The sequence below is a fragment of the Procambarus clarkii genome, chromosome 6 (assembly GCF_040958095.1).
Source record: "Procambarus clarkii isolate CNS0578487 chromosome 6, FALCON_Pclarkii_2.0, whole genome shotgun sequence".
Classification (NCBI taxonomy): domain Eukaryota; kingdom Metazoa; phylum Arthropoda; class Malacostraca; order Decapoda; family Cambaridae; genus Procambarus; species Procambarus clarkii.
The window spans coordinates 29,497,909-29,525,853 of NC_091155.1; the positions used below are offsets into that span (position 1 = coordinate 29,497,909).

The 27,945-nt window shown below is 41.7% G+C and overlaps 1 protein-coding gene across 2 annotated transcripts; it reads right to left on the reverse strand.

Moving 5' to 3' along the window:
* Positions 1-2,780: 2,780 nt before the first annotated feature.
* On the reverse strand, positions 2,781-26,888 carry LOC123753981 (general transcriptional corepressor trfA). Of its 2 annotated transcripts, none has more exons than XM_045736037.2 (5): positions 26,734-26,888; positions 22,023-24,913; positions 17,197-17,292; positions 15,853-16,014; positions 2,781-8,955 (listed from the first exon to the last, which is right to left on the reverse strand). In XM_045736037.2, exons 1-5 carry the CDS (start codon positions 26,762-26,764, stop codon positions 8,875-8,877), a joined length of 3,261 nt encoding a protein of 1,086 aa, XP_045591993.1. In that variant the 5' UTR covers positions 26,765-26,888; the 3' UTR covers positions 2,781-8,874. The 2 variants fall into 2 exon arrangements, with proteins under 2 accessions (XP_045591993.1, XP_069163813.1); XM_069307712.1 differs by having other exon boundaries at positions 26,713-26,831.
* Between the last annotated feature and the right edge of the window lie 1,057 nt (positions 26,889-27,945).

Consider the following 27,945-nt stretch of genomic DNA (forward strand, 5'->3'; position numbering starts at 1 on the left):
TTAACTTGGGGTGATTAAGTATGGTCTTTCTAAACTAGCCCACCAATTACATACGTTTCTCTCAAAATGACCATAGGCTTCTCAAAGCCTATGGTCATTGTTGTCCACCTTCACTTCTCAAAACTGCATGCTTGGGAATCATGTTCTAAGACCTTTCCCACAAATTCCATAATACATATAACCTTTACGTGTGACAGGCCCAGTACACACAGAGGCCTCTCTCAAGGGTCACTTAATTGTTTTATTATGGTTAGCAGAATCAGCATTACCCTAAATGCCTCACTGTTCTGATGTTCACTTCAGATTCTACCTCCAGTTATTTCTCATCTCTCCTCTCTTAAGCCTTCTTGTCTTTTGTCATAAAATATACTCAATTGCCCTTTCAATCCAGATTACCATCTTAATATTTGTGTACCACAATCCTTAGCTAGCTAGAGGTCCTACCGAGCTTATTCTCTTATCCCATGTAGACACAATTAGGCAGAAGTGTTACTTCCTTTAGGGTTGTGACATCAATTTACTCTTGTGCTCTCCTGCAACTTGTTAATTTTTCATATTTTTTTTTTTTAAGATGTCACTTCACAGTATTTAATTTGGGTTTTACCGGTGGAAGTAGATACTAGGATCATACCTTATTAATTACCCAAACTTGCTTCTAATCACTGCAATATTCAAAATCCACTGATCACATGCCAGTTACATAGTCTTCCCCGCTTGGTGCCTTGTTTTGATAATTACTTACTGGTCATATGCCATTTCACCAATGTGGTTTACAAATAAATATATAATTATAAAACTTGTTTATCCTTCCTAAATCTAAAAAATTACTATAGAACACCCACAGTCTTCTACTCTTCTTTGCTCTTGATGTGAGGGTGATGGAGTGAATTTGTAGTAGTGAAGGCAGAAGTGTTGTGGTGTGGAAATGTTGGAGTTGTGTGATTTTGTGGTAGTTTAAGTGTTGTGGTGATGGTGATGTGGATTTGTGGTGGTATAAGTGTTGTGGTGATGGTGATGTGGATTTGTGGTGGTATAAGTGTTGTAGTGGTGGTGGTGTGGATTTGTGGTGGTATAAGTGTTGTAGTGATGGTGGTGTGGATTTGTGGTGGTGTAAGTGTTGTGGTGGTGATGGTGTGGATTTGTATTGAGGTGTTGTGATGGTGAGGAATTGTGGTAGTTGCCCAAATGTAGTTACAAGATGAGAGCTATGTTCATGGTATCCCATCTTCCCAGTACAGTACTGTACTCTGTTGTATGATGCTGAAACCACCACCAAAACCACTGTTTTGGCCTTCACCACCTTCTCACTTGTTTCAACCACTCTGTTTGCAAGAGTGAACTCTCTCTTTTTGGGGGGCAGCTTTGTTTCCATAGTTTAAATCTATGAGCTCTTGCTCTTGAAATTGCAGTTTTTAAGAATTCGTCTTTGTCAATTTTGTCAAATCCTGTTACTATTTTGTACATAGATCATATCACCTCTTTTTCTTCTATCTTCTAGCTTTGGTAAATTTAACACCTCTAGCCTCTCCTCACAGTTCTTGTTTTTCAGTTCTGGAAGGCATTAATTTCATGTCTGAGGTAAATGTGTTGATGGTAGTGTAGATGGTGTGGATTTGTGGCAGTGAAATTGTGATGGTGAAGACTTGTGGTTATCTTGAGATGATTTCGGGGCTTAGTGTCCCCCGCGGCCCAGTCCTCGACCAGGTCTCCTTTTTGTTACACCCTCCCCCCCCCCAAGGAAGAAGCCGTAGCAGCTGTAACTCCCAGGTACCTATTTACTGCTAGGTAACAGGGGCATCAGGGTGAAAGAAACAATTTGCCCATTTGCCTCCACCGGGGATTGAACTCGGAACCTCAGGACTACGAATCCGAAGAGCTATTCACCCAGCTGTCATGCGCCAGGCGTGGTAGTATAAGTGATGTGAAGTGTTCATCAAGTTACATCTATGAGTGATGAGATCTAGCCCAGGAGTCCAGACTCATCTATTGTATTCAGTACATTTATACCTCCAAACATTCTAGTACTGTTATATCTGTTCTTTTCCTCTCATCTTACCATTTTCTCTAATGCTAAAGACCATCTCCAATCAATGTTATCTTTTCCCTCAGTATCATAAATGTTGATATGGGCTCTAGTCTTCTAGCATCAGTAATTCTTTTGGTTTGTTCATATAGTGGCTGTCAGGTGGGGACGGGCAACAGCACTCGTGTAATAAAACTGTGGGCTTTCCAACCATTAAATGTATGTAAAACTAATACAGTATCTTGAGCTAATATTCCCCACACAAAAAAAAAAATTATAGCCACTACTCTCTCAAAGAAAAGCTGCTTTAGAATTGAACATGAATGTTTAAGGTTTTAACACAAAATAGTAAATACTATATAATAAAAATTGGCTTACACTTTAATTAAGTAACCTTGATAAATTTCAAGTCAATATGATAACACTTCCATCACAAAAACTGGTAAAATAAAAATAGTTAATAACATAGCTTAGTAGATACTAAATATCTGATAGTAAATAGGGCCCGTCTTACATGGGCCAATAAGGCTACAGGTACATTAATTATTCCTATGTACTTTTTTTTCTCAAGTACTGGAAGTCCAATTGGCTTAGAAATATTCAAATGACCTATTTTTAACTTGCTAAACCTCTTTATAGTTCAAAATGATATAGTTTATAATTAATAACCAGAAATTAATGTGTAAAATGATATTTAATGTTTCTAATTTTTAATTTCCTTTACTGAAAATTTCTTTAGGTTATTGAAAATAAAATGTACTGGTACTTTACTATATTTACTTATCTTTACAAGTACAGCATAAACTTAAGTTCATCTAGTTAATTACACACACACACTCTTCATTACATTAATTGTAAAATAAAGGAATACTCTTAAACTTACACTTATTGACCGTCTCTCTCATGATTATGTACATCTTAAAATGTGAGAAGGGTTAGCCCTAACTGGAGCTTTAAATGTACTGTACTGACTCTTACACTTATACACATACATACGCACACACACAAATTCTTTTATTACCCAATAAGAGTAGCCAACCATTTCATTTTTGACCAAAATTAATTGACTGGCTCATTGAGTGTCATCCGAGCATTTCCTTACCGCAACCCTTACAGTAAATACAATCTCTAGCACCAGTTAGTAAAATTGCAAGATAATTTTTTTTAAATAACAAAAATAAAACTCTACTATACAAACAAAACTCTGGAGGAAAGGTTAACATTCTTCCTTACCTATCCAGTATATGAGTGGGGGAACTTTTCAAGGTTAATTAATTTTTGAGAAACTTGACGCTTTCTCCACATAGTTCCCTTCCCTTCACACTTAAAATTATTTATTCTTTTCTCATAGACATGTAGACCACATATTTACATTTACTGCAAACAAGCAGAATGGCTGAGAACCCAAATCAAAAGCAATGCAAGAAGGTAACATGCATATGTGAGGGGGTAAAGGTGTGTTGTAAACATTGTGAACACTAGGCAACTGTACTTGTGAGCACAAGAGAGCTGTACTCGAGGACACTGTGTGGTAGTGCATATGGACAATAGGCTGACTGATAGTAGAAGATTTCAGTTGGTGTCTAATGATTAAACTTAAGTACCATATGGAAGGTCTTAATATGTTGCCATGTTAATGTCATGAAATAAAAGTCACCTATTCTTCTTTGGAAATAAACCAAAAGGTTGCATATTTGGAAGACAAAGGAAGGAGTGTATGTTTGTAATACAACACGAGAAAGAATTGTGTCTTAAGAAAAAGAGAAACAGTAGAAACATCAAATTAAAATAATTGTATTAATTTAATTGGTACACTTACTGTAAATTCTGAAACATTTAATGTTCCACATTGCAGAAGAACTAAGTAAAAACATATTTAATCTTTCATATGAAGACAATGTTATATTTTATAGATCAGAAGGTATTTTAATGTCACACAAATTGTAAAGAAACAGTGGGAACAGCAACAAAATCTAGTAGACTTGAGGCAAGTGAATTTCAGACCAGCAACTCCGTATGCTGGAAGAACTGCACATCTATGGACCATCCAATAAGATTAGCAGACTTCTAGACATTACCACTGTTAGACTTAGGCTTGGCTACAAGTACCTCTGGGAGTTTGCACCACCTGCTGTCAAACATTTACTAAATGTAAAAAGTAACAAAGAAGTAATGTTCTCTTGTCATCAGAACTATTCACACACTGCATCACTATGTAACTGAAAGTATAAAATCATGAAATTCAGAGATAACTATCAATGGTGTTCAAGAAATGAGTAAGTACTTCACTTAAAATGATGTACTACCAGAAATCTTAGCCAAGTATCCAAAGTTTGCTTACTGTAGGTAATGCATGCACATGACTGTGAAGGTAAGGTAAGGTAATTATCAAAAGAAGGCACCAAACCGGGAAGGCTATGTAGCACCATCAAAGTGCGAAATAATCAGAGGGCGCTAAATATCACCAAGAATGCCAATACGAGAACAAAAATGCATAAGGCGAACGATACCAAAAGTATTCGATTCACCTAGAATTCTATCGAGGGACAAGTGACCGCAAGGGACGGTTGGAAAGCAAGACACACGCTCGTTCTGGAAGTCAGGACATTCAACAAGGATATGCACAACTGTAAGAGGGACAACGCAAGTCAGACAATAAGGAGCAGGGCGGCGCTCCATTAAGTGACCGTGGGTTAAGCGAGTATGGCCAACCTGCAGCCGTGCCAAAGCAATTTCCCACCGCCGGTTACGGTGGTAGGAAGGCCACGGGGACACACTACGTTTGAGAGTACGCAGCTTGTTACTAACCACAGAGGACCAACAACCCTGCCAACGGGCAAGGATGGAGGAATGAATAACAGGATAAAAGTCGGAATAAGGAATACCTTTACGGGAGATGGGACAAGAACGGATAGCTTCCTTAACGGCAGCATCCACATGCTCATTAAAAGAAACACCAATATGGCTGGGAACCCAGCAAAGCTCCACTGATTTAAATTTACTACAAATAAGAAACAGCCAATGTTGAATCTCGATGACCACCGGATGGACAGGATTAAAGGACCCTAGAGCCATGAGGGCACTACGAGTCAACTACAACCACAAAGGAGGAATGAGAATGAGAAAGCAAGAGACGGAGAGCATAGAGAATAGCATAAAGTTCTGCCGTAAAGACGCTAGCCTCCGAAGGGAGGCGACACATATAAGTACGGTCAGGAAAAACAACAAGAGTAGCCCACACCGTCCGCAGACTTAGACCCATCGGTGACGATGGAAATAGAGTGGGAGTGCGAAGAAAAGTGCTCAAGGAAGAGGCTTTTCAGAATTGTAGGAGGGGTAAAGGCTTTAGTAATACAAGTCAAGGACGTACAAAACTTGGGAAGGGGAACTCTTCACGGAGGCAAGGAAGGAACAATATGAGGAGAAACATTAGAAATATGAACAGAAAGAGAATCCTGTAAGCCAGATAACCGGACAGAAAGTGGGAGACGATGAAGAGGAACAGGAGCTACAGGAGGAGGAAGTCAAAGCAGAGGCGAGGAAGGATGTTGTAAGGACCACGCAAGATAGCGAAGACAGTAGCGATCACGGCGGTCCTGAAGAGAGAGAAAGCCAGTGTCAGCATATAAACTGAGGGCGGGAGTCGAACGAAAGGCACCAGAGCCGAGACGCAACCCAGTATGGTGCAAAGCATCAAGACGGCGAAGAGTAGAAGGAGAAGCAGAAGAGTATGCAGGGCAACCATAATCGAGTTTAGACAGGGCGAGAGAGGAGTGCAAATAGAGGAGCGTGCGCCTATCCACTCCCCAAGAAGTATGGGACAAAACCTTAAGTAGGTTAAGGGCCTTAGAGCATTCAACTCGGAGGTAAGAGATATGGGCTGACCAAGACAAACGAGTGTCAAAGACTAACCCCAAAAGCTTTGCGGAATCCCTGTACACAATGGGATGACCATAAAGCGACAAAGAGGGACGAAGAACGACATGCTTCCGAGTAAAAGTCATAGCACAAGTCTTAGACGCAGAGAACTTGAAGCCATGATCAGTGGCCCACATGACTGTGAAGCTGCTGCTGAGTTAAATGGGTGTGGAGCAGGATTAGTAACTTTGTAACTGACCGAGAGAGAGATACAAACATTGTATTGAATAGCTTCATAAGATCCAAACATTATGCCATCCTCTTTTTTTTTTTTTTTTTTTTTTTTTTTTTTTTTTACAATCTATAAGAATGTCTGTGTCTGTGTATTTGGTTGCAAGGTGAATAGCATGGGGCCAGTCCTATGAAGGTCAGCCCCAGTAGTGACACCACCATGTGATCAGTGAAAAGTGGCTAGCAGAGTTCCTAGTAGTTTTCTTCACTCGAGAACCATGAATGTGAATTAATTGTAACATTTACACATACACAGTGAGCAAGAGAGATAGGGGGGCAGGTGGATTGAGGGAAGAGATGGGGAATAGAGAAAGATGAGGGGGAAGAGGATATAGAGAAAGCAGTCTCCGTGGTGTAGTGGTAAGACACTCGCCTGGCATTCCACGAGCGCTTTGTCATGGGTTCGTATCCTGGCCGGGGAGGATTTACTGGGCACAAATCCTTAACTGTAGCCTCTGTTTAAGGAGGAGGGCAACTGGGAGAGGGAAGTGAGGGGGAGATTAGGAGAGAGAAAGTGGGGAGGGGGAGGTTGGGAGAGAGGAAGCAGGAGAGGGGGGTGGGAGAAGGTTGGGAGAGGAAGCAGGGGAGAGAGGGGTGGGGGGAGAAGGTTGAGAGAGGAAGCAGGGAAGAGAGGGGTGGGGGGAGAAGGTTGGGAGAGGAAGCAGGGGAGAAGGTTGGGAGAAAAAGCAGGAGGGGGAGGGGAGAAGGTTGGGAGAAAAAGCAGGAGGGGAGGGGAGAAGGTTGGGAGAGAGGAAGCAGGAGAGGGGGGGTGGGAGAAGGTTGGGAGAGGGGGTGGGGAGAAGTTTGGGAGAGAGGAAGCAGGAGAGGGGGGGTGGGAGAAGGTTGGGAGAGGGGGGGGGGGAGAAGGTTGGGAGAGAGGAAGCAGGAGAGGGGAGGGATGGGGGAAGGAGGGGGGTGAGTGGAAGCAGGAGAGGGGGTGAAGGTTGGGAGAGGAAGCAGGAGGAAGGGGGAGGAAGGTTTGGGAGAAAGGAAGTGGGGGGAAATTGGGAGAAAGAAAGGAGAGGGGGACCTTGGTGGAGACAGTTGGAGTGGGGGGAGGGAGACGGGAAGAGAGAGAGGATAGGGAAACAGATGAGAAGGGGTAGTGGGGAAGAAAGAGATACCCAAGTACATCTGGGTAAAGCCCCTCCAATTGGGTTTGTTTTCGACACACAATAGGGAGTCCCGGGTTTTAATTTTGTCGGGCAAAAATGGTTGGGCACGTTTTCTATTGCCTCTGGTCTTCTAGCTGTAAATGGGTACCCAGGTGTTAGTCAATTTATGAGGTTGCATCATGGGGAGAGGTCAATAGTTTGACCTTGGGTGACCTAACTATAAGCCTAACACATATATATACATGTACCAGTATATACAGTGGATGCCTGCCCCCTGATGAAATGAATTATAATAATACACTATAAGAGAGAATGTATCTGTACAAGGTTAGTGGCCAAACATTTTGTGCTAACCTCACCCAACTTTGCAGAGTGAGTGGTCTGGGGTGTGGTATGGACACTGGCTGGTCAGGAATAGTCCTATTAGTTCTATTAAAGAGGGATTTTAGTCCATAAAATGGCTGCACTAGCTATGAATCAATTAAATACCCATTCACCATTTTCACTAGAAAAGCAAATAAAAGCTATTATTTCAAGCAAAATTTTGATTCAAGTAAAATACTATAGAAAAATATAATAAAACTAAAACACAACAAAAAAATCTCTGCCGTGTTAGAGCTGCAAATTTGAGAAAAGCAACTCAACAGTAAGATCCGATGACTAGGCTTATGTGCCTGCATACACCCACTCAGTTCAAAACAAACAAGAATTTCAATTTGTAAGATTACTTTGTACATTCCCTAACAATTCAATTGAAAGTTAAGGCAAATTAACTTTGCATTACAACCACTCAAAATAGGTTATTTTGAGGTGCTGAATGAAAGATACAGAAGTACAAAAAATACAGGGATGAGTTGGTGTTAATGTAAGTGATGCTGATAATGGTAATGTGGTGGGATTAGGACTGCAGTTGTAGTGATGCAGTAGTAGTTTTGGTAGTAGTAAGTAATTATCAAAAGAAGGCACCAAACCGGGAACGCTATGTAGCACTAGTTTTGGGTAAGAGGTGATCCAGTGACAGTGAAAATAATAGTGGTAGTGATATTTTTGGTGGTAATGGATGATAGGTTGGATGATGGAGATAGTGGAAGACAACTGGTCTGGGATAGGTACACACACCTACATTATGTTCAAGGGCTGCTGCGTGGAACGGATGCCAATGATATATACAATATAATTAAAATTTCACAATCTGGACAGAAGTTATATAATTGGCTATATATATACAATATATATATATAGCCTATTGTATTGTATATATATACTATACAATACAAAGAAAACCCCCATAAACACCTGCTTGGTGTTTACTCACATACTTACCAAACATGTGAAAGCAATTCTAAGGGAAAAGTCTGGACACAGCATTAAATCACAACCAACCGCTCCAATTAAGAAGAATTTGCAACATATAACTATTGGAGTTATGATGACAAAAACTGAAATATTGTAATGTAAGCATTTGGACTAAGACACATTAAAAAAATAATTAAAATATATTGTAACTTTTGTACTAAAAATAAAAATACAATTGTATCTTGAGAAACATCCCAGGGTATCATTTGCAATATATGCTTCATCTAAGACTTAATCAATGATCAGGTCACAGCTCTCCACTTCATTGAACTGGCTGTTGATGCTAAGAGCCCACTCATCCAATGCTTGCTCCTGGAAAGTGTAAAGATATTCTTAGTTATATGTTTATCAAGCCACATTGAAGATTAGTTGGCATTAAAAATAATAAATAGCAAAGAAAAATATAACTTGAATTTATTTAGAATATTGCATATTGATAAAAATAAATGAGTGATGAGCACATTTATTGGAGAAAGGGAAAAAAAAAACAAGACATGTGCAAGGAGCCTCTTGCTGTATCTGATCACAGCAATTAACTAAGCACATGAAAAATGATTAAAAATCAAAATTATATATTTTCTTTGTTCTCAGGACAAAAATTCCACTAATAATTGATGAATTTGCTGGTGTGCCAAAGACAGCAAACATTTCATTTATATACAGTATTATTTTATATTAAATTTGGCTGAAATCTAATTGAATTGACCAAAGATTCTTTGAAAATCTGAGAAACAGGAGTGATGTTAGGAGAATAAATAGAATAACGTATAGGTATCAAGATGTGCTCAAGAAATATGGAGCGCAAAAGTCAATAAACCTTAAGATGAAGGAGACTGCACCAAGATTGGTTAACAAATGTTGATAAATGGGTAAATAGGTGAATATCAATATATTCAAGTGAATATGTGGACAGGAAGAGTAAAGAAAGACCAGAAAGAAAATGTGAAGACATAGTGAGGGCAAGAAAGTACAGTAGTAGGGAAGGTTGGCAATGTATCGTATATAAGGGACAAGGTGGTGCATGCGCATAACTAATTACCAAAGTATAGTTACAGGATGAGAGCTTTGCTCATGGTGTCCCATCTTCCTTACAATCTTTGTCATATGACAGTTTGAAACTGCTGATGGTTTTGGCATTTGCAACTTTCTTTCTCATTTAAATTGTTTCAATGGCCTACAACTCTGTTTGCCAGTAAGAACTTTTTTCAGTACCTTTGTTTCCTTATCTTGAATATGACATTTTGTTCTTCAAGTATCAGGTTTAAACAATTCCTTATCAATTTTGTTAATTCCAGTCATCAGTTTGTATCTAGTGATCATATCACTTATTTTTTCTTCTATCTTCCAACTTTGGCATATTTAATGCCTCTAGTCTCTCTTCATAGTTCTATGTTGTGAACAGTTTCCTTGACATTTCTGTCCATATATTATAAATACAATTCTGAAATTTGCCAATGACCCATAGGCTCCTCTTAACACCTTTGATGTTAACATCCTCTTGTCATAGTTTACCATCCAGAACTACCCCTAGATCTTTGATTGTAGATTCTTTATAGACTACAAAGTAAACATTAGTAGTGAAAGAACTGAACTATGAGGTATTCCATTTACTAGTGACATTTCTCTAGTCAGATACTGGAATGCAGATAACGAATCACAATAACTTAGCTGAAGATACGAAGACTAAAGCTCACACCAGAAGATGAGAAGACGACAACGTTTCAGTCAATCCTGGACACTTATCAAGTCGATTGTGATAATGGTACAGGTCCAGGATGTACTGAATCCACTTGATAATGGTCCAGGATGAACCAAAACGTCGTCGTCTCCTCATCTTCTGGTGTGTGCTTTAGTCTTCAGATACTGTGATCATTGCATCTGATCACTGCACTCATTTGTCTGTCCATTAAAATATTTTCATTTGTCAATAGTTGGCCTGTCCCCTGTGTTCTAACTTTAGAACAGTTTCTTGTTTGGGACTATTTTTTTTTTATTTTTTTTTTTTCAAGTTTAGGTAAATGCAGTTAATGCAACCCTCTCTTACTTGCAAGATTTCTGTGACTATTGTAAAATCCAAGAGGTTTCTTGAGCAAGATCTTCCTGTTCAAAAACTAAATCGACCATCAATTATGTGATTTATTTCCAGGTAATCTGCCGATTTAATATAATTTTTTTTTTTTATTTTACTAACATGCTTGTCAATAATAAAGGCCTGTAATTTAGAGGGTCTTCTCTGCTTATGTTTTTACTGACTGAGACTATGTTTGACTTTTCCACGTCAATGAGGTACCTCATTTGTACGAACAGACGAGACAAGTCCAGGATGAACCTCAGATCCGCAGTCCCGTTTTGGCACTGAAAACAGTCGGGAAACCCACCTGAGGGACGGGGTCACTTCCACAACACCCAAGCGTACCCACTAGGAGATGACCCGTCAAAGTGCAGGGAAAGAAGCCTGTCCCCACCAGCCCCAAACCCTTCGGAGGAGGAGCCGCCCAATGCCACCACAGGCCAGAGGAGACGACCTGAAGCAACCACAAATCGTGGGACCAGGCATGAGCAAACAGAGCTGGCTCCCCCCCCCCCCCCCCATCGCCCCCGTCAACAGGCGAACTCTGAAAGGGATGATAAGCAGAGCAATCATTGCGCCCACCAGACAACGCCAGCTCTGAAGGCAACATCGGTTCAGAAGCTGGCACCAAATGTCTACCTTGACATTGAACCTGAACCCTGGCACGACCCTTCCGAGAAGGCCGAGAATGGTCACCCCGGAGAACCAACAAGTCCAACATGGGACAACAACTAGACGAAGTCGCCTGTAGAAACTGCGTGACTGTAGACTCCACAAACAGCAATGGACAAAATGGTGAAGGAAACTTAAGAGCCAGGGGCCCAGGCGGATTCCAAAGAGAGCGAGCACAGCCTGTCGGCATGCAAGACGAGAAGCAAAGAACCGAGACACCGCCTCCTTGAGAATCAGCGTAAACAACTTCAACAGTGCGGCCGATGCCCGACCAGCCGAGGTCAGCACACCAGATGAAGGCCTGGCACTCAACGCCTCCACATTCTCCTCAAGCCAGGCCAAAGGTAGCTCAAGAAGGAAAAAGACATGCAAGTCAAATGCCCACGGACGCACAAATTTTCACCAACCAAAGATGCTGAAAAGGTAGTAACCTGCATGTGCAGCTGTACAAGGCCAACATCATGAGGAAGCACAGGGGCAAACAAGCACACATTAAGGTGCTCAAACTCGCTCCCCAGGTAAACCTGCAGGACAGAAGTAATTTCTCGCCATTCGAGCATGTGGGTCCAATAGAACTCCTTGCCACGCTCCCAACGAAAAGAACGAGCAGTCTGCCAGCCAGGAAGACTCCGGAACCTCCAAACGCACCCAATACAGGAAAGAACAACCGAACTCAAACGAGGATGTATCCAACTTGGAGGCAGAATCCGGATCTCACAGGAGATACGCAGCAAGCGCCTCCCAAACCTACATCGGGGAGATTGTAACGGGGTCTTGGGTAATGGGCTCTCTTTCAACCATTAGCCCGCCCTTAATTAACTATACTTAAAAACCCAGCGCTCTACTATAGCTTTCAGTCCACTCCTTGTGATCTTAGGCATTTGATCGCCTCAGATACTACACACACAAGAAAATGTACTGGGTCCCTAGCAAACCCTGAGGTCTTCCAATACTGCCACCACCAACCCATATAACAATAACTATTAATTAATTGTGGGTTGGATCAATCAATTAACCATTAAATCCTTGAGGGTTAATCCCCAATTAATTGAAAAGGGGAGGGATGAATTTACGTTAAGTATGGATTAAACTAAAAAACCAAGGGAATATATATACGTATTTTATAAGATTAGGCTTGCTTGAAACATATCAGCGACTCCTTCAATAACCACCAGCTAGTGGCTCGTGGCAAAGACAATATATGTATTCTTATGGGTGAACTCAAAACGCAAAACTTTGACATTTCTCAACACGTTTATTGAACCATGATTAATATTAATGGGATAAATTAATACGGCATTCCATACTCTGAACACTTCCTAAACTGAAATGCATCCTACTGAAATATTTCCTAAAATAGAGGCAATGAATTAATATATCTAAAATGAACTGTACCAACTATTTTAAGCACTTTGCCATTAACTTAAGGCCAGCTTGATGTTCACCAGGCCTTATGGAGGTTAGGTGTTGACCTCCCAGCTGTGCATTCCACAGTCCCAGACTGTGAAGCTAACTAGGATTACTCTGCCAGCCTCTTTGGTTGCCAGAATTCGTACTCAGGGTTAATTGAACAAGCTAATTTTATTTACTGGCCACCCAGATTACTGAATTCCTATTGAAATTGACAGTAATTCTGTAGGTTCTTGGACCTATTTCAAATTACAATATTGAATAGTGACCTGAATTTATAATCTATGAATTATCAATACGGAAGGTTGTGTGTCTTCCCGGCCGCCTGACCTTGACCCTGGATGGATCAGAGACGAAGCCAGTCGTGCCCAATGAATTAGTCCCCTATTCTAAATGAAGTCACTGTCTCTTTGATAGCATACGAGACTTGATCTTTACTCTAAATTCATGTTAACCTAGCATAAGTACTTAAACCAGATTAGTTATTACTACAATTACTGTTATTATTGAATAATTCATCAATGATTTTACTCATCAATGATTAGCCAGTTTGTCTTATACCTCTGCTAATCCTTTAATCTCTGGAGAGATTAAAGGATTAAACCTTTTGCTTCTACCCAGGTAAAAAGCTCCCTGTGACTCCAAGCTTGTGTTCCCTCTAACCCATATGATCTAAGATTTATAACTTCTAAAAACCAGCTTAGCTCGTTACAAGACCCAAGAAACAGAAAACCTCCGGAAACGAGACAAGGAACCCAAGGGAACCCGGAACTGAACACTGGGAGGGCCGATCCCAAATCATACTCGTACAGGGAAGGAGGGTAAAAAAAAAAAACCTGCTCCTGCAACAAGCCCCACAAAGAGAGCACTAACACCCAAACGGGGTCAATGGAGGCCCAAGCCCCATAGATCAACTCCACTCCAGCCCTGGGATCCCCCAACTTGGGATCACCAGGCCAGACATGCCTGAATAGACATTTAGGCCATTAAAGTAGCCTGCTCTGAGCACTAATTTTTTCAAAGCAAACATGCCGGCCACTCGGGACACTTGATGAAGAGCACCCCGTGCCAGCCGGCGGGGCTGTTCGCAGCGTGATAGTAAGCACCAGGGCTGAGCAATCCTCCACACCCTCTACTCATGAAGAAAAGGCAGAGTCCAGGAGAAAGACTGAAAAGAAGGGGGCCTGCTGGTAGGACCCAGAAACCTTGGCAGGAGGAACCGACTCTAATGCCTCTATCCCCAACCCAAATGGGGCAGCCCCTGAAGCTGCCAGTCTCATTACCAACTAAACCCTGCCTAGACTCCGAAACCCTCAGATGTTTGGGAGCGGGAAGCAGGGGATGGGGAGCAGGGTGAACAACCGGGAAAAGGACCAGGGAGCATGGACTGAATCAAAGTCGAAGTGACTAATGCCCCCCCCCCCAAAGTCTGGGTCCCTATAACCAAAACGGGGCAGCCTCGGGGCATCCGGGTGGGCAACCCACCTAGCACATTGCAGCAACCTAAACCTAGCATGCAACATGGATGCTGCCTGTACCCTAACATTAATGTCATCAGAATAGAACAGCACTGAAGAATAAGCAGAGAACATGACTCACAAGACTCCAGGTCAAAAGTGTCGTCGACCCAATAGGCAGCATGATGGAGGCAAAAGTGGTGACCATCACCCGGAGACATGGGGATACAGCAATCTTCAGACCCGCACGAGGTGGGGTGGAACACCGAAGATGCATCCATAGGTCCACCGAGCCCCGACAGGGTTTTCCAGACTGACTGTTACAGGAAGCCCGGGCAAGGTGTTGCTAACCGGTCAGACCCAAAAGCTAACAAGGGGGATGATCACAACACTGAAAACCCTACGACGTGTACAATCACGGGGGCCAAGCAAAGGGCCACCAAAATATGATAAGTGGACCTAAAGCCACAGTAGGCAGACCCCCCACCAGACACACAAAACAAAAATGAAAGATAAACCCTGCAGAAGGACGTCACCAGGGATAACAGGAACCGGTCACTGCTGTAGGTAGGCAAGCTGCACAACACCTTGACACCCCAACTAGCAACAATACCGCTTCCTACCTAAGGCCAAACAAGGGCCATGAAAACCTCAGCTGGCCCCAATGATAGGGTAAAACCCGAGCAACAAGAACCCCTATGAAAACGGTTCCCGAACTCACCGGGGAAGATAACCCTGACACGCAAGGATAGTACTCACAGGGCACTTAGGGAAGGCCGCCCTAATCACATGCAGCACCAGTACACTTCAGGTACACCTGGCCACCACACTACGAAACAGAGGACGCCACGAAGGGAAACACCGAGGCCAGAGATGACGACCGCCCCGAATTGCAGTAGCCAAAGTGTTGAGGTTGAGTAGCTGGTGGGGTGGGTCCAGACATCCCAGGGGGGGGGGGGTGTCAGCGGCACAGAAGAGCGACGTGATGGAGTGGTGTGATGTTTGCTTGTTCTACCTCTCTGTTTGGCTTTTGGTTGTAATTTTTGCTCCATTTGGGGCCTGTTTTGTTATGCTTACCTTTCTGGGTGCCTAACCCTGGTTAATGGCATATAAAGTTAACCCCAAATCACAAGGGTGGTTTTCCAAGACCATTGCTCCTTGTGCCTCTCTGAGGGGGGCCATGTTCTGGCTAGTGGTCCTTGGTAGGCATAACTCCATTGGCTATTGCCCTGGTCTAAAGATTGCATATTAACCCAATAGCTCCAGGGAGCCGAAGGGGCTCCCCACAGAAAAGTTATAAATACATGAAATCATCTCAAGTATCTGAGTAAGATTTTATAAGACTACCTACTCCATTATTGAAAAGTTCCAGGAAGGAATAAGGCATCAAAGACATACATATACAACGCATATTGGAGTATACAAATGAATGGAATTTCAAACCTTTATGGTTTTACGCGTCAACACAGGGTAGACATCCATTAACAATTTCATAACCAATACATAGCTACTATTATATTTAAATTTTAAGATGAACACAATAAATGTTATTAGTCTAATGACATTTAATGACAATTTTTTTTGCCATAACCATCTTACTTTTTTGGAAATATTTTTTTTTTCTGAGAAAGAGGAGTCATCCATTGTCAGGCTTAAGTCTGCAGCATCTTTCTTCTTCTTCTTCTTCTTCTTTTTGAGAGTAATATTAGACTTTAACGTCTTCTTCTTCTTTCTCTTGCTTGTCTGCTTTAATTCAACATCCTAGAGGTAAAAAAATGAAATGTTTCACATAAAATAAACAAATCATTAGACAATATTTCAAGCATACATTATACCTGCTTGATGTGCAATATTCCACCCCAGCACCAATATGGGTACTCAACACAAGATATTTAGTGACACCCTATCTTTCAAAACATAACACCTTCCCACCACATAATAATCGACAACCGATGAGAAGTTGACATAATGGCACTGCAGGTTTGGAATCAGAATGATAAACTGATAATCATAAATGCCTATAGCCCAGAAGCAAGAAACACATGGACAAAGGAGGAACTAGGTAACAAATGAGAGGGCTTTATAATTGTCATGAGAGAGATTATAAAAAGAGAATATAAAAGATAAATCAGGATTGTTGGTACTTGGGGACTTCAACTTGAAAGCAAAAGACAGAGAGGCGTACGAAGCAAAAGAACGGTGGACATTTGGACAGGCAGATTTGTAAAGCTCATCCTGGAGACATTCAAGAACCAACACATCAAGCATGACATGAGAATGTGGGAAGGGGATGTTTCACCAATACTGGATTTAATATTCACCAAGAAAGAAGACTAGATATTTGACATTCAGTACCTTTCTCCCTTGGGGAAAGAGTGATCATGTCCTGTTGGAAATTTAATATATATTGCGATATAATTCAGAAGAGAATAGAGAAATTGAAACAGTTGATGAACTTGATTTCAAGCTAGGACAATATGAGGAACTCAAATTTTATAATGTATATATGTAACTGGAAAAACTTGTTGCCAGGCAAGGAAGTAAATGAGATGTATGTCAAATTCTGTGAAATACACAATGAACACAAATTTTTTTTATACCAAAACAGAGATGCAGAACCAGAAAACAGGATTAATTCAACAGAAATTATAAGAAGAAAAGACAAACTAATGGGGTACATATAAAAAGAGTCTTGCCACACACCAAACCCCATTCAGACATTCTGCCAATGTCACTCCCCATTCGCAAAAATTCTCTTGTGGACACTCCCCATTCACACACACACTTCACCATGGATACTCTCTGTTCCCAAACGTGTCTACATGAACCCGTCATATTTACATTTCCATATGCACACTTTAAGACATCAACAGATTGCTCTAGGCCTTGTACACACATTTTCTCCATGATGCTGCACAAAATACTGAATATGTAGTAACTCACTTCTTCACTTTCAGACATGGAGGCACCCGCGTGTTCAGAAATAAATTTCCGTCGAATTTCTTCCAAGATACTACGGTCATAGGATTTCCTTGGTGGCTGTAAAATAACACCAAACACCATTAGCATAATATTTTAGTCAAAGGTTCATATAATAGGACTAATTGATCTATCTATAATTTTGTTTGTATAGTATCTAGACTAATTCACAGTTTATTATCTACTAGTATGATGTGGTATCAACATTACTCGTGAGAGTACATATTACAATATTAGTAATGCATACATTTGGTATATTTTTTTATTTCTTATACAGTATACTGTAGTACAGTACTCTTTATTTCCCCTTTAAAAGTAAAACCCCCTATACAGTAGTTTTTTATTCACCTCCATACATTCTCATTACTGTACTATAGTAATGTGCAAGTCCTACATACTTCACATGCATTTTATTCTACAATTCTCACAAACCTGTGGTGAAACTATTAGCATGGTCGGCTCTCAACCTATTAGTCCTGGGTTAAATAATCTGGCAGGACATATTTTGTGCATTTCTTACACCCAGTGATTTTGTTCATATAGCAGCAAATAGGTACCTAAGAGTTAGTTAACTTTTGTGGGTTGCATCCTGGAAATGTTCGGTCATTCACTAAGGCGATCTTAACAAGCCTAACAGGCTTCCTGTCCCTGACAATGGGAAACCACTTATTAGTTTGTCCTCCCATTGGAACTCAATTTTCTTTTGTCTACATTTTAATTGCTTTAGTCAAATTTACATATGATTATATACTGTCCTTCCTATAGACCAGGATAGTTCTCTGTGTTTGGCCACTTTAACTTACTGGATTTAGAGAGAAATAAAACACACAGCATTGAATGTAATGAAACACCTCTTTCTGATAGAGCCCTGATGGCTCCCTGAAGCTACCGTGCTGAAAATGCTCCATGCTAATGGGTCACATTAGGCATGAAAGTTCTGTTTGGCACATTGAAGACCAGAGCCAGAACCCTTTACAGAAGTGTCAAAAAGTGAGTACCAATTCACCACCCCAACAGAAAAGCATCCAGAAAGTCAGTGAAACCATACAGACAACTGGAGGATTCATGGAAAAGAAGCCTGGAAATTGTCAAGCAATCAACTTCATAACAATTCACACAGAACAGAAGTTTAACTCAAACTAGCTCAAAACTCGTTAGTATTGTACCAATCACCAAGACCAGACAGCCCGGCTCCTGCCTATAGCCTCCTTTCAAAGTCAGTTCTGGAGCTGATGGACAACACGCTGATGAACTAACAAGCCTGGAGGGAAGGAAGGGAATCAGGAAGCCACTGGGGCTACCAGAAAAAAGCCGTTTCATTACATTTAGCATTGGGTTTCTGGAGGAACTCCCGGTGGATCCCAACTGAAGCAACTAATCACAGAAAACAAAAAGAGGACTTGCCAGGGAGGAGAGATAAAGGCACTAGAACGAAGAGAGCCCCAAGACCAACTGGGATCAGACGCACCAACTAAATACTGGACTGCCAGTATCCTGTTAGACGACCCCCCAAGAGTCAAAATATCAGCCCAGGATATGTTGGAGAAAACTGCAGCCAAATCAGCATATTTGTGAACATCATGGTCAAAGGGTAGACCGCAGGCTGGTTAGATTTAATGACATTGCAGATGACCTGGGAAATGATAGTTTTGGAACTGTAGTCCAAGGAAACAGGATCAGCCAACAAGGCATCCACTAAAGTAGAACACGTGGCCCGCAGGTAGCAGTGAAGATCCGTCACTGGATATGACAAATGATGCACCCCATCCAAACTAACCAAGCATCAGTCATCAAAGGACCCCTCCAAAGCTATTCTTCACTGGAAAAGAAGGCAGCTGCAAATGAACAAAACCACCCACCAGGGCCAAATGAACAAAACTTTACCTCTGGAGAAGACCTTGAAGCTCCCAAACCCTACAGCCGAAGACAAAAGCCAAAATAACATTACACCAAAAAGGATATCACGAATCAAAGGGAAACCGTAACTAATGCAAGGAGAGAAACCCAGTCAGGAGAACACGATGGCTCAAAAACATCATGAGCTGGCCAGAGGTGAAAAACACACGAGACAACTTGTAGAATGGCGCCAAGTGTCTGTGGTGAACACAAGAAACAGTGATTCCACAGTGACGAATACTAAAATAAGGGAACAACACAACAAGCAAATGCCCCCTGCATAATGAACAAAGTTCAAGGATGGCCAGCACTTAGCTTGAAGCAGAGGAGCTTTCTCACAACTAGTGGACTGGAGCACTACAGGTAGCAGTAGCCACCAGAACATTAGGAATAGAACTGACTTGGGGAACCAGCTGTGGGAAGGAACCCAGCAGCCAGCCTGGTGGTGGTGATCAGTACTAATGAATTTCAAGTTAGGCTGAGTGAATCTCTTGTCCTATGTGAATCATTTGTAGAGTTGTTTGATGGTTTCAAAACTTTTCTGCAAACCCTCCAGTTGTCTGTAAAGTTTCACTGACTTTGTGGTTGCTTTCCTGGTGGGGTAGTAAATTGTCACTCACTATGCACCTCTGTAAAGGGACTGAGGGGACCTGACAGTTGAGTGGACAGAGCCAGGGATTCGTAGTCCTGAGGTTCCAGGTTTGATCCCCCAGTGGAGGCGGAAACAAATGGGCACAGTTTCTTTCACCCCTGATGCATCTGTTCACCTAGCAGTAAATAAGTACCTGGGAGTTAGACAGCTGCAATGGGCTGCTTCCTGTGGGTGTGTAACAAAAAGGAGATCTGGTCGAGGACTGGGCCGCGGGGACACTAAGCCCCAAAATCATCTCAAGATAACCTCTTAAGTTAGCCAAGTTCTGGCTCTCGTCCCCGGTAGGCCAACCAGAATTTCCACATCTTATGTGACCCATTATCATAGCACAGTTAATTGATCCACATGGGTTTTCAATAGTTTTTGTTTCCATGTGCATCTGGATGTAGGACATTTAAAAGCTTAACATTTCAACACAATACTATTCTTCGGAACCTTTCCGACCCTCAACATAATCCCACTCTGATGTTATTAACCCTTAGACCGCGCAATACGTATATAGATGATATGAGAAACGAAACCAGAACCACGCAATACATTAATAGCTGTTTTAGTGCCTAGCACCTTAATTTAAATGCCCCGCGTGGGATAGGGGCAGCTATAGTGCAGCCATGACCGATAGTTGATGGATAGACCGATAGAAAAAAAAATTGTGGCCAACATTCCTGGGTGTGAGAGCTTCAGTACTGAGCGAGCCACCAAGGCTGACGCATGCAGCATGAGCTCACAGAACCGTTATTCAGCTTGTGACCACAGCATCGCCTAAAAATGTCAAAATATATATGTTCATGGTATTATTTAGCGATGATAGTATTACAGAAGACCCCTGACTGTGATAAAACTGACCAGGATTCTGATAATAGCAGGATTGTGGTGATATTTAGTGCTGTGTTCCATGGTGGGAGGAGTAATGTTGAGGGAGGGAGGGTAGGAGGTGGCATTGTCTTCTGACTGTGTGTGGCCACCTTTTATTGACTGGACTTACCACACAAGCTTAGTGGTTTGCTATGGTGAACACCAATGTAGATACTTATCTATAATGTGTGTATAGAGTGTAATAACAGCAATAGGAGTATGTTGGGGGCTGCCATTTTGGTGAAGAGGTGCGTCGTCTGCATGACATGTCTTGTTGTTTACTGGTGGCCACTATGGTCTTTTGGCACCATACCAGTTTACTTGTACAAGTATGGTGAATAAAACAGATAGATACCTATATATAATGTGTGTATATAGCGTAATAACACCACAAACAGTATTGTTGGAGGAGAAATATTAGTGTGTCTGGCCTTGAGGGCGGCCGCCACCAGCTGACTGTGAGTAGCTACCTCTTATTGCCTTTACTCACCATACAAGCTTAGATGTACAGTTATGGTGAACAAAACATGTAAATACTTATATATAACGTCTGTGTATAGTGAATAAATGCAAAAACAATATTGTGGGAGGAGAATGTGGGCAAGTGAGGTGTTGTTGAGGGAGGGAGTAGCAGCGAGTGGCTGGCTGGTGTATGGCGGTCACTCCTCCTTGCTTTTTGACTCACAATACCAACTTAGTGGTTCGTTATGGTGAGCAAAACATGCTGATACTTATATATAACCTGTGTATATAGTGTAATAACAGCAAAACTATTTGTTTATTGTTTTATGAGCATAATTGAATCACTAATATGAACACCATAATTTTAAGTACAGCGATGGTTCACACATTTTATCATATAAATATATCACAATATACACTATTGAATAATATTACTGCAAAAAACTAAGAAAAAATCAATCAGACATAGAAATAATTTGGTAATATCTTCGTGGCAACTGCCGCCTGTCAGCTCGGGCGGAGCTGACATCGTCTGGCGACTGCTCTGTCAATGCTTCTTTTTTTGCCACACTTCCCCACCCGATTGTGGCCAAAATATGCCACCTAAGATTTTTTTTTTTTTTCCATGATCAGGGAACACAGATGAACACTTTTATAATACAAAAGATTTTTTTTTTTTTGCGCCTGTGTGTTGAAGCCATTATGACCCTTAGCGGCCCAAGGGTTAATGAACTTTCACCTTCAACACTCAAGTGGATGCAACACTCAATCCAACCCTGTAACTGCCCCACCCTCCCCTTCCATCTGTAGCTTTTCTAGACAAGACAAAAAAATAAAATATAATTTGCTGACAATATCTAATGAAGTATTAATATTCAAATATTCAAACTGATAAGGGAGTAAAAATTACTGCCAATACACTTACCTCAGAAAAAGATTTTTCAGGAGAGACATGCTCAGTATTCTTGACCAGAAAATTAGTAGGCATATTTGTGTTGTCGTCTCTGTGAGCTGGATTATTTAGTTGACTTTTTATATGTTGGTCTGTGACTTCATCAAAGAATACTGATGCATTAGCATCCTCAGCATCAGAATCCTCATTCTCACAAATGGCAGGTTGAACACACTGTTTACTTCTATTGCTTTTTCTAATTTCCACTTGACCAGAATTATTTTCTTTCAAATTCTTTCTTTTATCACTTTTTCCTACGGTGCTTTTTGAGACAGATTTATCTGACTGCATTGTGCTTGACAAACTTGATTGAAAGTCACTGCGGCCATGAACCAAAACACTCGACGAATTAGTAGCAGTTACATTACTTTGTCTTCCAGGCTGAAGTGAACCCCAAGAGAAACGTGAGGGTTGATTTGGTGGGTGATTCTCCAAGTCAACAACATCTGATGTTCCAGTTATTTCTAGACAGGACTGCATTCCTGACCTCCTCACTGGAGACAAGTTAAGGCTGCTCTCTTCTACCTCCTCCTCTTCATTCTCAAAGCCAAAACAGACTGCAATATCCTCCTTTAATGTCTTTGGGTTTTGCTCATCAGTTGACTCAACACTAGAAGTCAAAGACAACACATTTTCAGCTCTTGGAGTGGATGATCCTCCAATGTATTTAGAAATGTGCTTTGAAATTACAGGAGTAGGAAATACACTGACTGAGGTCATTGGAACTGCTTTTGATGTTACTTGGTTTGAGGCAACAAATGAACTAGCTGTTTCAAATTCAAATTCTTCAGTAACATTATCAGTATCATGACTATAGAAGTCGTCACAATTGTCTTCCGAGACAACACTCTCACAGTTGTCCTCTGAGAAAACACTGCCTCTGGCTGAGTCATCATTCCTGTCATTACAGCTAACACTGCCTCTGGCTGAGTCATCATTCCTGTCATTACAGCTAACACTGTCTCTAGTTGAATCACTCCTGTTATTACAGCTAACACTGTCTCTAGTTGAATCACTCCTGTTATTACAACTAACACTGTCTCTAGTTGAATCATCACTCATGTTATTACAGCTAACATTGTTTCCTGATGGATCACTATAACTCCTGACATTACAGTCTTTGGATATTGTAGAAAAGAGAGGCTCTTTTCTGGCAGTGGAGGTATTAACAGATTTCAGAATGTCTGAGGGAAATTGAATCTCCCAATTTGGATCAGTTGTAAGAAGTGTCAGTTTAGTCCTTGGCTTAGGTTTTTTATTCACCTGCTTTTTTCTTGGCTTTACAACTCTCCTTTTCTTTACTTCCTCTTCAGATACATCATACATAAATTCAAATACATCCTTATTCAGAACTCTGAGAGATTTTCTCTTTCCCGGAGTTTTTGTAGAGCACTTTGCTTCAGCCCAAACTGGCAATTTTTGCTTTTGTTTACCAAGTATTACCTTCTTATGTAGAGATTTATCTGAAGATTGTGCAACTGGTGGAGTGACTGCAGCCTTTGAAGTTGGTGGAACTCGCATATTAAGTGGAGTCTTTGATGAAGTTTGCGACAGTTTCGGACTAACTGCAGATTTTGATGACTGTGCCGAGCATTTTGTAGCTACAGGTTTTATAAACTTTTGTTTTGAAGACTGACTTTTAGTAGTAACAATATTTGCAGTTACCTTTCTAGATGCACTTTTGTTTGTACTTGCTCTAGTGCTCTTCTGCAATGCAAGATGCAAAGTATTTATTTCTTTTTTCTTTGTTGTCGGCTCTTTACTTTTTTCTTCCTGTACTTTAGGTTGTGGAGATGCCTTCTGATTTCTAATAGGCCTATTCATTACTCTTTCTGTTAATATACTGGCATTCTTATTATTCACTGGGCTTGTAGAACTCCTCCTCTCTGCAGAACTGTTTTCCACCCTCTGCTGCACAGACACTGTCTTTTTACCATTTTCATCTTTCTTTGCAGACACAATATTTACTCTTTTTGCAATAGGATTAGTACTTTTTTCAGGAGTCATTCTTTTTCTTGTCCTGGCAGCTTTTTGTTCCTGATTTTCTTGTAATATATCATCTTCAGGCTCTGACTTACCCCTCTTGCTTTCTGCTATATCTATCGGGGTGGAGGCATCTTTGTCCAAATGTTCAACTTCTCCCTCTAATAGATTCTTTCTAGCAATTTTAGTTTTTCTACCTGACTGCATAAGCTGCACAACTGAACCACTTACTTTCTTAATACGTTTTGATTTCCTTATGGGAAGTCTACTTTCCTTTGGGGACAAAATATTTTCCTTATCAGAAACTATATTTTCCTTTGTATTATTAATACGGTTTGATTTCCTTATGGGACGTCTACTTTCCTTTGGGGAAAAAATATTTTCCTTATCAGAAACTATATTTTCCTTTGTATTAATTTTCTTAGGAACTGTGTCATACTGAACTTGTGGACTGTTTCCTTCATTTCTTGCATTTTCAGTATTATTACTCTTTCCGAATGGAAAAAGTAAAGCCCGACGTTTATTAGAGTTCACATTAAACACTTTTTCATTTTCTTTGTTACAGTCCATACTTACAAGACTCGATAGCTTTTGAGTAATATTTGTCACATTATCAGTATGTGCTGGTAACTTCCTGCGTCCTATTATTGGAGAAGCTGCGCTGCTATGACATAAAACAGGTTCTGTCATTACTTTTGATAAAGGGGTGTTTGACAGTGTCCTCAAAGCACGAGATAAATGTGACTTTCTTTTCAACACCGGAGATAGTCCATCTGACACCATTGGTGAAGAATTATCCTGCTCAGAGTAGAGGACTGAGTCTGCAGTGTTATGATGACCCCTTGAATTACAGTTGTCACCAGAGAGAACTGTTTCAGTTCCTGAAAAGGAAAAATATATTTAACACAGTATACTAAATCAAGTACTATACAACACTGTACTGTATTTCCACTAAAACAACTTAAACACTGCATGAATCACCACAAGACTGTATAAAATGCAAGTTGCTGAAATAAGAAAGAGAATACTTGAACACTTGATTGATGATGAGCTTGGGTGAAGCAGTGTACAGAGCAAGCAAGATCCTTAACCCTACAAACCCATCAGACAGACATGCCATTTCTGACCCCCCCCCCCCCCCCCTCCTGTGCAAGTCAATGAAGGAGGATTTAAAGTCCTGCATCAGATATAAAAGCGACAAGCATCACCCTCACTGTAGACTACAGGCCACCCTGTGACAAGCATCACCCCCACTGTAGACTACAGGCCACCCTGTGACAAGCATCACCCCCACTGTAGACTACAGGCCACCCTGTGACAAGCATCACCCTCACTGTAGACTACAGGCCACCCTGTGACAAGCATCACCCCCACTGTAGACTACAGGCCACCCTGTGACAAGCATCACCCTCACTGTAGACTACAGGCCACCCTGTGACAAGCATCACCCCCACTGTAGACTACAGGCCACCCTGTGACAAGCATCACCCCCACTGTAGACTACAGGCCACCCTGTGACAAGCATCACCCTCACTGTAGACTACAGGCCACCCTGTGACAAGCATCACCCTCACTGTAGACTACAGGCCACCCTGTGACAAGCATCACCCTCACTGTAGACTACAGGCCACCCTGTGACAAGCATCACCCTCACTGTAGACTACAGGCCACCCTGTGACAAGCATCACCCTCACTGTAGACTACAGGCCACCCTGTGACAAGCATCACCCCCACTGTAGACTACAGGCCACCCTGTGACAAGCATCACCCTCACTGTAGACTACAGGCCACCCTGTGACAAGCATCACCCTCACTGTAGACTACAGGCCACCCTGTGACAAGCATCACCCCTCACTGTAGACTACAGGCCACCCTGTGACAAGCATCACCCCCCACTGTAGACTACAGGCCACCCTGTGACAAGCATCACCCTCACTGTAGACTACAGGCCACCCTGTGACAAGCATCACCCTCACTGTAGACTACAGGCCACCCTGTGACAAGCATCACCCCCCACTGTAGACTACAGGCCACCCTGTGACAAGCATCACCCTCACTGTAGACTACAGGCCACCCTGTGACAAGCATCACCCTCACTGTAGACTACAGGCCACCCTGTGACAAGCATCACCCCCCACTGTAGACTACAGGCCACCCTGTGACAAGCATCACCCTCACTGTAGACTACAGGCCACCCTGTGACAAGCATCACCCTCACTGTAGACTACAGGCCACCCTGTGACAAGCATCACCCCCCACTGTAGACTACAGGCCACCCTGTGACAAGCATCACCCTCACTGTAGACTACAGGCCACCCTGTGACAAGCATCACCCCCACTGTAGACTACAGGCCACCCTGTGACAAGCATCACCCTCACTGTAGACTACAGGCCACCCTGTGACAAGCATCACCCTCACTGTAGACTACAGGCCACCCTGTGACAAGCATCACCCCCACTGTAGACTACAGGCCACCCTGTGACAAGCATCACCCCTCACTGTAGACTACAATGTGTACAGGTCACAGCAACAGCCACTATAGAGTGCCGACCACAGCAGTAAAGTCCACCACTGTGGCCCAACAGGTCTCGTCAACACTAACAGCCTCCCAGCATCTCCCATCACCTTCCCCTCCTCTATAGCAACACTGAGCAGGACGCCGCAAGTCTTTATACCCACGCTGTAGCCATTACGTGTTACCTCTGCCGGCTGTACGCTTCCTGGTCATCATTACAGTCCAATATACACGCAGATATGTATAGCACCGATCCTACACTTTCAAATGTTATGGTTTGTCTGGGGAGCGTTGTGCGCATGCGCCTCGCCTGGGGTGGTGGGAAGGGGGAGGGCTATCACCCTCCACCACCACAACACAACACACGTTTTATTTCATTTTATTTATATATATACAAGAAGGTACATTGGGATTATGAGAATACATAATATGGTAATTACAATCTTGTAAAGCCGCTAGTACGCGCAGCGTTTCCGGCAGCAGAGTATATAGTAGAGTAAACGTTTATACTAAGGTAAACTAAAGTAAAGTTTATACTAAAGTAAACTAAAGTAAAGTTTATACTAAAGTAAACTCTTTTGCAGTCTCCGTGGTGTAGTGGTAAGACACTCGCCTGGCGTTCCGCGAGCGCTATGTCATGGGTTCGTATCCTGGCCGGGGAGGATTTACTGGGCGCAATTCCTTAACTGTAGCCTCTGTTTAACGCAACAGTAAAATGTGTACTTGGATGAAAAAACGATTCTTCGCGGCAGGGGATCGTATTCCAGGGACCATAGGATTAAGGACTTGCCCGAAACGCTACGCGTACTAGTGGCTGTACAAGAATGTAACAACTCTTGTATATATCTCAAAAAAAATAAATAAATAAATAAAAATAAAGTAAAGTAAAGTAAAGTAAAGTAAAGTAAAGTAAAGTAAAGTAAAGTAAAGTAAATTTTATTCAGGAAAGTACATACATAATTGATTTACAAACATAATGTTGGATTTATAGATAGAGCTAGTACATACAATATCTAAAGCCACTAGTACGCATACCGTTTCGGACAAGGTTAGGTGGGGAAAAAAACACTTAGACTAAAACTTAGTAGTAATTGAGCTTAAAGTATAAATTGCGTAGAAAAAAATAAAAGATAAAAAATGGGGGGAACATGGTAGAAAATAGCCAATATACAAGTTGGTCAACAAACAGCATTGTTTAAAAATAGTAAGACATGGGTTGACATGTAGGGGTAAGGTAGGTTACATGGAGTTAATTAGGTAGTACTTAGTTTTCATCTTAAACTGGTTGAGGGAGGTACAGCCTTTGACATAATTGTCTGGGTCCCTTGATTTGTAGAGCATTTCTAGTTTGATTAATTAAGTCATACTCTTGGAATATCAAATAGGTATTTTCTGAG

Excerpts from the sequence above, each read along its gene's own strand:
- LOC123753981 (XM_045736037.2), bottom strand. The coding sequence starts at position 26,764 with ATGATGACCAGGAAGCGTACAGCCGGCAGAG. Across the intron at positions 24,914-26,733 it reads GAAGCGTACAGCCGGCAGAG|GAACTGAAACAGTTCTCTCT; the intron begins GTAACACGTAAT and ends TTTCCTTTTCAG. Across the intron at positions 17,293-22,022 it reads CTGAAAAATCTTTTTCTGAG|CCACCAAGGAAATCCTATGA; the intron begins GTAAGTGTATTG and ends GTTATTTTACAG.